Source organism: Budorcas taxicolor, chromosome 16, assembly GCF_023091745.1.
Source record: "Budorcas taxicolor isolate Tak-1 chromosome 16, Takin1.1, whole genome shotgun sequence".
In the NCBI taxonomy this organism is placed as follows: Eukaryota; Metazoa; Chordata; class Mammalia; order Artiodactyla; family Bovidae; genus Budorcas; species Budorcas taxicolor.
This window is the reverse complement of record NC_068925.1, coordinates 30,946,896-30,959,223: the sequence shown is the minus strand read 5'-3', so window position 1 is coordinate 30,959,223 and position 12,328 is coordinate 30,946,896. Positions and strand designations below refer to the sequence as shown.

General features: G+C 36.0%; 1 protein-coding gene across 1 annotated transcript in view; it reads left to right on the top strand.

The window, feature by feature from the left end:
- CDC42BPA (CDC42 binding protein kinase alpha) overlaps nucleotides 1-12,328 on the top strand; it is a 296,230-nt gene that overhangs the window by 267,646 nt on the left and 16,256 nt on the right. The window contains exons 27-33 of the mRNA XM_052654292.1: nucleotides 1,041-1,177; nucleotides 1,802-1,941; nucleotides 3,227-3,308; nucleotides 5,099-5,315; nucleotides 6,179-6,241; nucleotides 7,479-8,072; nucleotides 9,922-10,019. Coding sequence (XP_052510252.1) covers nucleotides 1,041-1,177; nucleotides 1,802-1,941; nucleotides 3,227-3,308; nucleotides 5,099-5,315; nucleotides 6,179-6,241; nucleotides 7,479-8,072; nucleotides 9,922-10,019 — 1,331 coding nt within the window. The remainder of the gene's footprint in view (nucleotides 1-1,040; nucleotides 1,178-1,801; nucleotides 1,942-3,226; nucleotides 3,309-5,098; nucleotides 5,316-6,178; nucleotides 6,242-7,478; nucleotides 8,073-9,921; nucleotides 10,020-12,328) is intronic.

The following is a 12,328-nucleotide window of genomic DNA, read 5'->3' as shown; positions in this document are numbered from 1 at the left end:
TCGTTTTTGAGATTGCATCCAAGTACTGCATTTCAGACTCTTTTGTTGACCATGATGGCTACTCCATTTCTTCTGAGGGATTCCTGCCCGCAGTAGTAGATATAATGGTCATCTGAGTTAAATTCACCCATTCCAGTCCATTTTAGTCGCTGATTCCTAGAATGTCGACATTCACTCTTGCCATCTCCTGTTTGACCACTTCCAATTTGCCTTGATTCATGGACCTGACATTCCAGGTTCCTATGCAATATTACTCTTTACAGCATCGGATCTTGCTTCTATCACCAGTCACATCCACAACTGGGTATTGTGTTTGCTTTGGCTCCATCCCTTCATTCTTTCTGGAGTTATTTCTCGACTGATCTCCAGTAGCATATTGGGCACCTACTGACCTGGGGAGTTCCTCTTTCAGTATCCTATCATTTTGCCTATCTTACATTATTGCATATTATTGCAAAAAATTTAAAACACCCAAGAAAGTTCACTATTGTTATTATCTTAGTAGTAGTTTAAATATATATAATAATATCAACAACTCCTAAAATTTAAATACCTTTTTAATCATTGAGCAATTTAAATTTCAAAGAGAGGGACTGGTAAAGTTTGCCAGATATTGCAGAAATGTCAGGTAATTTAATGTCCATCAGTGATTCCTGGAGGAGAAATTTCAGAATAAGTACCCAACTGCAGTGAGATGAAGAGTTAGAACTGCAGAAGCTGCTTTTTTAGGAATTCAGTTTAAAACGGTCATTTTAGTCTCAAGATTAGATTTGTTGTCATTTATTTGCTTCTCATGTTGATCACTAGTGTTAACACAGAACAATAATATTACAGTAATGAAAAGAAGTATTTACTATTTCTCTTTGCAAGAACCTATTAGCAAATGAATCAGCTCTCCAAATGACAAAAACGGTTTAAAATAAAACCAGAGATAATCATTCATCTAACATGGCACTTTGCCTATAATGAGTGCTCAGTGAATGTTCTCTTTGTAAAAATGAATTTTTCTTGAACACTGTTTCTTTTTTCCCCTCCGAAAGTGTGTGGATTTTCATGTCACATAACTTGTGTCAACAAAGCTCCAACTGCTTGTCCAGTTCCTCCTGAACAGACAAAAGGTCCTCTGGGTATAGATCCACAGAAAGGAATAGGAACAGCATATGAAGGGCATGTCAGGGTAAGTATGGTTAGGTTGGATTTAGACTAATCTTTTAAGGTTTATTAATGAATTAAGAAATGTCAGTTACCTTACAGACATAGTCCTTGACCGAAACCTGGTTTTTGCTTGGAATAAATTTCAGAGTGTCTCAAAATTGTCTGTACTCTCCCTACAGCATTATGTTCAGATGTTTAAATCTCCTTAAAGGAGTCTGTAGCACTTAGTCTTGCTGGAGAGGTGGTATATTCTTATGAAGTATGAGATATTGTCAAGAAGTAATCTTACTTATAATCTTGAATAATATTTAAAGTGTATACTGCCTTTCATCCTATTACCAAATTTAGCTTTTATGCCACTTAGGAATCTGTGAATGTTATTTTAATGAATTACTAGAGAAAATTAAAATGGTACTGTTAAAAATTTTTCAGAATCAAATGTCATTCCATGTTTGAAGAATGTGTTGTCACACTTGCTCGTGTTCTTAATGATGTATATGTTCCATCTGCTACTTTACCAACCACAGTGGCAGACTTACAACATGTGTATGTTGTCTTTAGGTTTTCACCCTGCAGTTACATATGTAATTAAAGGGGTTCTGATTGATATTTCAGTCGGGTTGTTTTGCTTGTTTGTTTGCCTAAGATCCCTAAGCCAGCTGGAGTCAAGAAAGGATGGCAGAGAGCACTGGCTGTAGTTTGTGACTTCAAGCTCTTTCTGTACGATATTGCCGAAGGAAAGGCATCTCAGCCCAGTGTTGTAGTCAGTCAAGTGATAGACATGAGGTAAGTTTTCAGAGATGAAAATATTTGTATCTCTGCAACACAGAAATACAAAGTGTGTGATTTTTCTTCTGATTATATTGCCATATTTTTATTTAAATCTAATTTCACAGTAATTTTCTCATTTACTAATACTGCAGTCACAACATAATTACAAATAGGAAATATGGTATAGTTATAGAACAGGTTGATGTGCGTGTGTATGCATGTTGGGTCTGAGGGTCTGGGAAAAGAGGTTAATGCTTGAAAACCAAAAGACCAGTTAAAGGCTTCTGGGGTACTAGAGGCCTAATGTGTAAAGTCTATATCATCACTTAAAGCAAAGGCTTCAGTATAATTTCAGTGTGAGGAAAGGAAATAAAAATCTCAAAATCAGACAGGTTCTTGGAATATAAAATGAAGCCGTGAACATTTAAGTTAAGTACATCTCTTAAATGTTTCTGGTCTCATTTTCAAACTCTCTCCTCTACTTAACCCCTTCTCGTGACTCCAGACATTCTCCCTCAGTGATCGTATTTACTCCTGTAGCTTGAAGCATCATCTCTGCATTGAGATGACTCCCGAACATGTGTCTCCAGACCTGTGCTCAAAACTAAAATTTCCAGTTCTGGCTCACATAAGCATTTCATACCAGCATCTAAAACACATTATCATCTTCCCCATACATGTGAAATATGAAGAAATACGTTTCTTTATTTGCAAGAAACTTTAAAGTATTAGCAAGGAAAATTTGACAGAACCTGCTAAGGGACCAAATATAGAAAGATAGGGAGAAGAATCAAAGATAAGACTAAGATGTCAAGTCTTCAAGATCAAGAGAATGATGGTACCAAAAACCAAATTAAAGAAATCACAAGGAAGAGATTATTGTGGAAGGGATCTGTCTTAGGATTTCCTAAGGAACAGTAAAACATCAGATGAGCTGTGTTGAAGGAACAATAAAATGGCAGATGAGCTGTGTTGAGGGCACTTGACATGTATTATCAGAGCAGACCTACTAGGATCCAAATCCACGTGTCCTGTGCTTACTGGCATTATGACACTGCGTAGTAAGCCAGAGATGATTTCTAACTCTTGTGTAGTGTGGCACTGTCAGATTACACCTGATAAGTTACTTTTGGCACTATCAGTTACCAAGAAAGAAAATTCAAAAATTTAAAAAATTCACTTTGGATGTTCTGTGCAATTAAATTTTGAGGATTGCTTCATATGTGTTATTTAGATGCACAGCCAAAACCACACCGCATACCCACATACGCTAACTTTTAATGTCTCATTTTTCCTTCAGGGATGAAGAATTTTCTGTGAGTTCAGTCTTGGCTTCTGATGTTATTCATGCAAGTCGAAAAGATATACCCTGTATATTTAGAGTAAGTCTGTGTGTTATAATTTGATCACTGAATTATTTGCTTTTAAAAACTAAATGTTTTACCCCTCTCTGTAGATCACAAACTTACTTGGAATATAACCAAATCTTACAGACAATTTGTGCAAAGTAAACACTGAATTAGTAAAAGACCAATAGAAAGCTTGAATATACGGCTTCTAAAATAGGTTTCATCTTGGATAATATTTTTGAGTCACATTCAATTTTCAGATAAGTACTACCACAAGAAGAATTGACTAAGTGTGAGATTTCTCAATTTTTTTAAAAAATAAAAGTTTCTTTAAGATCTTGTTTACGAGTTAGAATGTTTTAGTTTTATTGCTCTGTAATAACCACTCCAAAACTTAGCGGCTTTACTTTTCACCGTGCTATGGGTCAGTTCTTCTGGTGTCGACTGGAGAGTCTCTCAGATGGCTGCATTCAGCTCATTTGGGGCTGGAATGGCCGAAACAACCTTACTTTCACGTCTGAGGCCTTGGTTTCGGCTGTTAGCCCTGGTACTTGGCTGGTCTCTGGGCCACCTCAGTTCTCTTTGTGGACTCTCTCCATGTGGCCTCTAATCTTTCACTAGTCTGGCTGAGCTCTCCGTGACTGGCTTCCAAGAGAGGAGAAGAAGCTGCCAGGCCTTTTAAGGACTAGGCCCAAAACAGGCACAGTAACCCTTCTACATTCTGTTGGCCAAAGCAAGTCATGAGGTCATCCCAGACGTAAAAGAAGGGGAAATAGACTGCATTTTTAGATAAGAACAGTGAAATTCCATAGGAAAAATTGTTGGTAGACATCTTTGGAGGCTGTCTAACACAGTGCAATCTCAAACTGATGAGTTAAGTAGGATAATGGAGGTTTTTTAAAAAAAAGGACTATTCTCTTGATGGTATGCGTATATACTTAGTAGAAGTATGTATCTTGTATCTAAGACCATACTTAGTCTCTCAGTTTCCTGACCAAAAACTGTTCTCTCTCCAACTACCAAGGGAACCTACCGAGGCGCACTTATCTTACCTGATTCTAATTGTGGGATTTTATTGTCTCTGTTGCTTAAATTACTTTTAATAAAGGATCCATATATACATAAATTAAGTATTCTGATTATAGTGTCATTGTAAAGTGATAAACCTTCATTTAAATATTAGTTCAAGTAGTCTTCTCTAAGTTATTGTTATGAAGTAGCAGAATCTAAGTATTTCTGAGCATTTTTTACTTTTTTAAAATGAGTTGAAAATCAGTATTGTGTAGTGCTTATGAGCCTGGACACAGGATTCCAGTCTAGTTGTGTGCCCTCAGAGAAATTAATTTCTCTGCATTAATACCTATCTTATAAAGATATTGATGGACTTCCCAGGTGGCACAGTGGTAAAAAATTCACCTGCCAATTCAGGAGATGCGGGTTCAATCCCTGAGTCGGGAAGATCCGGCGGAGTAGGAAATGGCTACCCACTCCAGTATTCTTGCCTGGAGCAAGATGTTGATAGAGTTAATGAGTTAATACTTATAAAATGCTTTGATCAGTGTCTAGTGCTCAGTTATTACTCAATAAATGTCAGTGGCTGTTGTTAAATGACTGTAATGAGTTTTTTGTGATGTATTCTGGCACTCTGTAGCAAAGAAAATACAAATAACATTAACATTATGAATAACTAAACTCTATTAAAGGTATCACTTATTGAGTGCTCATTTTCTGGCTAATGCAAAGCAAACTAGCTTAAGCATAAAACTGGCTTAAAAGATGTCAAGATGTTTCTAATATCATGAATTTTGATTAAATTGTTCTAGGTCACAGCTTCCCAGCTCTCAGCATCTAGTAACAAATGTTCCATCCTGATGCTAGCTGATAGTCAAAATGAGAAGAGTAAGTGGGTGGGAGTACTGAGTGAATTGCACAAGATTTTGAAGAAAAACAAATTCAGAGACCGCTCAGTCTATGTTCCCAAAGAGGCTTATGACAGCACTCTGCCCCTCATTAAAACAACCCAGGCAGCTGCAATCATAGGTATGGATATATAACATTTATCTTGTTATAATTGTTTATATACCTTGTCAACAGGGATTGGCTTTCATTAGGAATCCCTGATGTCTGACATAGTATGTGTTATATCACAGATGCTCAGTAAATGTATATTGCTTGAATGAGACCATATTAAAGCTTTATTTCTCAGTAAACAAAAATGAATAAATTTTTCTAATGTATTTTCCTCTGAAACAGCAACAGTGCTAAAGATTAACCTATTACCAAATCTATTTTATCCTTGCGTGACTTAGAAAAAGTTGCTTCTTAATGCGTAAGCTGTTTTATAAAGCATAAGTTTCCTAGGTAAAGTACAGGTACTAATTACTTTGCAAAGGTTATTGCGAAGTTTAAGTAAGATGGAATTTGTAACAGACTGCCCATATATAAAATACCCTCAAAATTGGCAGCTTCTGTGTCTGGACGTTTAAATTTTTGTCATCTTCTTATGTATACTGCCAACTCTTGTTACTTTCTAGTAAATAATGAAAAGTTTGATGAGTAAAGTTCAAATGCCTTTCACAATTTTTCCCTCTCCAAATGAGAAATGGAACTGGATCCAGGGTGCTGACAAACTAGAGGTTTTTTTCACCTTTTATTGAATAAACATTTCTTTATTTTTGTAAGCATTGATAGAAATGATTTTTTAGTGATTGTTCTATTAAAAAAGACATGAGATAATATTTACTACAGTAATCTGAAAGGAAATTTAATAGTATAAGTTACTGCTATATTTTAATTATTTTTATTTCAGTTTCTTTATACCATATTTCTTTATCTGTTTTATACTGTGAGTTTTATATAGGTTTTCACCTAATAAAAATATTTCATATTTATGTCTTGTATAGATCATGAAAGAATAGCTTTGGGGAATGAAGAAGGGTTATTTGTTGTGCATGTCACCAAAGATGGTAAGAGGAAATATTGTGGAGAAAATATTATTGATAGAAAATTCTAAACTATAGATTTTAAACTCTAAAAAAAACAGTCTTTGCTCTTACTTATTCTGTAATTGAAATTTTCCAGACCTAATTTGATACATTTATAAGTCAAAAGTTAATTTTTTAAATCTCTATAATCCTCTTTAGTTCTAAAATTTCTATGTATATTTTCTTTCTTGTGTCATTTTGTTTAACAGTTCTGCTGTATAAACTCAGACCGTATTTCTAAAGATAGTACATGAAAGAAAAACACAACGTGATTTTCCCATTGTTCTAATGGTACTAGAAGTGGTAACAGTCATTAAAATGTGTTTGTTGTTGGATTCTTTTATTCCAGAAGTTAATACAACAGATTTTTTTCTAGAGAGAAATTAAATACTAGGTGAAATAAAAAAGGAACCCATTTAATTTAGCATTCTTGAATGCTTCTAAATTATGTCTTTATATCAAGTTCAGTTCAGTTTAGTTCATTTCAGTTGCTCAGTCATGTCCAGCTCTTTGCAGCCCCACAAACTGCAGCACACCAGGCTTCCCTGTCCATCACCAACTCCCGGAGCTTGCTCAAACTCATGTCCATTGAGTCACTGATGCCATCCAACTATCTTGTCCCTCTGTCATCCCCTTCTCCTCCTGCCTTCAGTCTTTCCCAGCATCAAGGGCTTTTCCAATGAGTCAGTTCTTCGCATCAAGTGGCCAAACTAGTGGAGCTTCAGCTTCAGCATCAGTCCTTCCAGTGAACATTCAGGACTGATTTCCTTTAGGATTGACTGGTTTGACCTCTATATCAAGTAAGACCATGGGAAAACAATGCATTTAAACTTCATTAATTTGTTACCCAAAGAAATACCTTTAGTGAAACGTGAGTCAGTTTTTAAAAATAGTAACCCCATGGTAAAACTTCACTAGAATTTGGTGAGAGTGAAAGGTTTTTCTTAAAGACCTGTCATGTTTTATCACATAGGAACTCTTTGCCATGGCTGCCAGAAATCTCAGTGCTAAATTCAATACCTTACTGTAGGTAGGTTAAATTATCTTTCAGTGAGTGTAATTATCTTCCTCTTTCTCCATATGGTTTCTGATATCTTAGTTTTTCTGTGTGTATCTCTGTCTTTATTATAAGTTAACATATTCCTTTGAGTATAATTGGGATGTGATTAATAAACAAAACATTATTTTGCAGTTGATTCATTATTCTTTCTTTGCATAGAAATTATTAGAGTTGGTGACAATAAGAAGATTCATCAGATAGAACTCATTCCAAATGATCAACTTGTTGCCGTGATCTCAGGACGAAATCGACACGTCCGGCTTTTTCCTATGTCAGCTCTGGACGGGCGAGAGACTGATTTTTATAAGCTGGCAGAAACTAAAGGCTGTCAAACAATAACTTCTGGAAAAGTGCATCATGGAGCCCTTACATGCTTGTGTGTGGCTATGAAAAGGCAGGTCCTCTGTTATGAACTATTTCAGAGCAAGACGCGTCACAGAAAATTTAAGGAAATTCAAGTCCCATACAATGTCCAGTGGATGGCAATCTTCAGTGAGCAACTCTGTGTAGGATTCCAGTCTGGATTTCTAAGATATCCCCTGAATGGAGAAGGAAGTCCATACAGTATGCTCCATTCAAATGACCATACACTCTCATTTATTGCACATCAACCAATGGATGCCATCTGTGCGGTTGAAATCTCCAGTAAAGAATACCTGCTGTGTTTTAACAGCATTGGGATATACACTGACTGCCAGGGCCGAAGATCTAGACAACAGGAACTGATGTGGCCGGCGAATCCTTCCTCTTGTTGTAAGAGTTTTACTTTCGGCTATCTTACCTTGCTGTCTCTTTCCTTCTACTTCATCTCCTATGTGTATTCATTATTATTAACAGGGTTTTTTTAAAGTCATCTTTGAGGTTTTTCCTAGGCATTAATTATGTTGGTACGGAAAATAACCATACCTAGTTAACCTCATTAAGGTATGGTTAAGTTAACCATACCTAGTTAAACCATACCCAGGCCAGTGGGGTCAACATTAACAGGAACACAATTAAAGCTAATTGTCTTATGGAATATTTTACTTAGATAGATTTTTAATAACACATATGCTTTTATTTTGAGGAAGGCAGTGGCACCCCACCCAGTACTCTTGCCTGGAAAATCCCATGGGCGGAGGAGCCTGGTAGGCTGCAGTCCACGGGGTTGCTAAGAGTCGGACACAACTGAGTGACTTCACTTTCACTTTTCACTTTCATGCACTGGAGTAGGAAATGGCACCCCACTCCAGTGTTCTTGCCTGGAGAATCCCAGGGACGGGGGAGCCTGGTGGGCTACCGTCTACAGGGTCGCACAGAGTCGGACACTGAAGTGACTTAGCAGCAGCAGCATGCTTTTATTTTGAAATAACCCTAAGGAGTTATGTTCATGGTCCCCCCCCCACCCCGCCCGATACAGTGCTTGTGAAGATTAACAGCTCATAAAACTCATAAAACTTCTGTGTTATTTTACTGAAAGAGATGTAACAGTGAGCCAAGTAGACAGTCTCACCCTCACAGAGCATAAAATGCAATAGAAGGGATTCCTGACAGAACAAGTTGCAATAAGGTCTCAGTGCTCTGGTAGCCAAAGTACAAGTTCTGTAGAGGCACACAGGAGGAGTGTCTAATCCAGCAGGTTTTGTTTTTAGTGGAAGATACTTGGAGCATGTTTAAATGCTGAAGGGAACTAGCCGCTAGGGAGCCAGGAAAAGTTGACCTTGTGCTAAATATAAGAAACAGAGTAAGATCCCCAAGAAGGCCAAAGAGGCTGGAAGTCAGAACACAGGAAGAAGGATATGGAGCAGGATGGGAATTCTCTTCCACTGCAGCAAGATAGGAGGAATGGTGGGTATGAGGACAGTCAAGCTTAAAAGTTCAGTATAAGAAAATGTAGGAGAGCCACATATGTTACTACAGAGAAACTGGGAAATCTAGATTTAAAAAGAAAAATACTTGTAATCCTACCTAGCCAGGCTTAACTATTCTTAACGTTTTGTTTCTTCTGAAATTTATACTCTTATCTGTGGCATCATGTTTAGAATGAATCCTGGTCAGAAAATAATTCAGAGTGTTGTGTGAGTTGGAATTAGAATGAGAATTGGAACATCTGGCTTTTATGAATAGCTCTGCCAAAAATTCATGATCTTAGCCTGCGTAATCATTTAACCTTTGTTTGTGCAACCATTTATTGATGTTCAGTTCATCCATAAGTATATGTTGAGCATTTTTTGTGCCAGATGCTTTACCAAGCATTCATAAATGTGAACCTAATTCTTAAGATTTCTCTGCTCGGTAGCTTTGTTTCACTGTCAAGAGCTTAACTACTTTAGGGATCAGTTATTTTAAATATAATGAAACCCCTTTATAGAACTAGTATTGGGCAAGGGAATATTATAGCCCTGGTGTTAACAGACTCCTTCTGTATTATAATGGCCATAAAACCTCTTCATTTATGATTGATGGGTTTTTTACTTCAAAAATGTTTTGCTGTGGCTAATCTGTATTGATACTGGAATTTGGTGGGATTCCACTCTACAGTTCCTTAGCATAGATCTTTCAGAATGTTTTGGATTTAAGTTACAGGTAATCAGCCTTCTGTTCTCTCCTTCCTGTCTCTCAGGTTACAATGCACCGTATCTCTCAGTGTACAGTGAAAATGCAGTTGACATCTTCGATGTGAACTCCATGGAATGGATTCAGACTCTCCCACTCAAAAAGGTAATTTAACATTAAAATATGGCCTGGACCGCCTTGCAGCCCAATGGTTAAGACTACGCACTTCCACTGCAGCATGGGTTCAATCCCTGGTCAGGGAACTAAGATCCTACATGCCGTGTGGTGTGGCCAGAAAAAGAAAAGAAGCATATGGGCTAAGTGAACAAATGAGTATAAGTGAAACACTATATGACTATTTAGCTATTTTTCACTAATTTAGCATTTTCTGTCATATGTAATAGTAAAAGTGGGAATTTGGGACTTTGCTAAGAGAAAAAAGAAAACTCAAGCTGGTTAATTTTATAGGTAGCTCAGCACCATACTATTTTTATTGCATTTAGTTTCACTATATAAAGTATGATTATTATCATAATGAACAACTATAATACATTCTGTAACTTAAAATGCCAGTGTTACTTTTCACTTTAAGGAACTCTGAAGGAGCATTTCATTTGTAATTTTACTGTTTTTCACATAACAGTATGTAGTTTTAATCCTGTGAGGACAAACTTCATGGGCTAGAAAAGTGATTAAAATTAGAACCAAAGCTCTGTTAATAAAGGTTTCACATATTCCTAATAAACGATATTTTCCTTTAACATTCCCCCATGATAACATAAATTTTTACCGCTATAGAATGTCTATTTTGCAAAAAGTGAAGAAGGATAGCTTGATATATGTAGCATGTGTCATTAGTTGAGGGACAGGATTTAGAGGGATAAGTAACAGAAACTAACCAAGATCTCATTTCAAAATCTGCCCCAATTTTAAACCTTAACAGTGGAAAAAGCTCTTGTAAATACTGCCACATTTTATAAAACAACTAATATGGTCCTTGATTTTATAAATTTGGACTGGTTACAATTAATTTTCCCTTTTATTTTTACCATGTGAATTTTGAAATATGTATAAAGGAAGCATAATAATAAACTGACCTCTTATGAAATAACTTAGGAGCCAAAATATTACCAAAATATCACTGAATCTACCTATGTATTTTCTATCCTGAACGTTGTGTTCATCATTCCCTTGCTTTTCTTAAAATACAGAATTTTTATATATTTAAATGTTTCTAGGCAACATGTTGTTCGTTTTGCTTGTGTTTGAGGTAATAAAATGTTATGTGTCATCTTTTGCCTTGCTTTCTTCATGTACTCACTGTGTTTCTAAGATTTATCCATGTTACATTGTACTATATTTTTCTTCATTGCTTTTCACTGCTATAAAGTAGTCTCTTGGGTGAATAGATCACTATATGTTCTTCTGATTAGCAGACATGTGAGTTATTTCCCAGCTTTTTGCTATTGTGAACACTGCAGCATATGTCTTCAGGTGTGTATGTGCAGGAGTTTCCTTTAAGTCATATGCCAAGGAACGAAATTGATGGGACACAGAGAATGCACGTGTTCAGCTTTACAAGACAGTTTTTTCCAAAGTAACTGTACCAGTCGACACTCCTACCATGTGTTTATGACTTCGTTAACGACCCATGCCATTGTCAGTATTCAAACTTTTGTGACTAATGTATTTGAGGTTATCCAGTGCTACCTCATGAAGTGTTCATTTGTATGTCCTCTGTTGGCTATGCTGTTGATAATCTTTCATGCTTCTTCATCGTTCATATTTCCTCTTCTGTGAAACGCCTGGTCATGTTTTTTATCCCTATTTCTGTTTAGTTGATCATTGTTTTTAATTGATTTATTGAAGTTATTCATATACTGTAGATACTGGGTTAGGTGTGGTGAATCTTTTTCCTGTTTGTGACCTATCTATTAATTTTCATGGTGTATTTTGTGAATGTTTATTATTATTGCTGAAAATTCATTGTTATAAATTTTAATGTAGTTAAATACATCATTCTTATTATTTATGGTTTTTGGTTGTTTTTTTTTTCCCCCCTTAAGAAACTGTTTCCTACCTCCAGGTCTTAAAGATAAGATCTTTATTTCCTTTCAAAAGTTTCGCCCTCTACCTTTATGTGTAATCCATTTGGAATTGATTTTCTGTGTAATGTGTGAAGTAGGGATTCAGTTTCATTTGTTCCATGTAGATACCCATTGCTCCATCACCATTTATTGACAGACCTTCCTTTCCTCATAGATGTACAGTTTTATCTCTGTCCTGTGTGTACATTTAGTTCAAATAAGATTCCTAAAGTATCTGTATTAATATCTTAGCATCATCATCTGCTTGCTAGTGGCTTTAAAAGTTAAATTTAGGGTTTAAATATATTTCACTTTTTTTTTTTTTTTTTGCCAAGAATACTGTTTCTTTAAAATTTTATCATTACAAATTAGATAATTTTATACCTT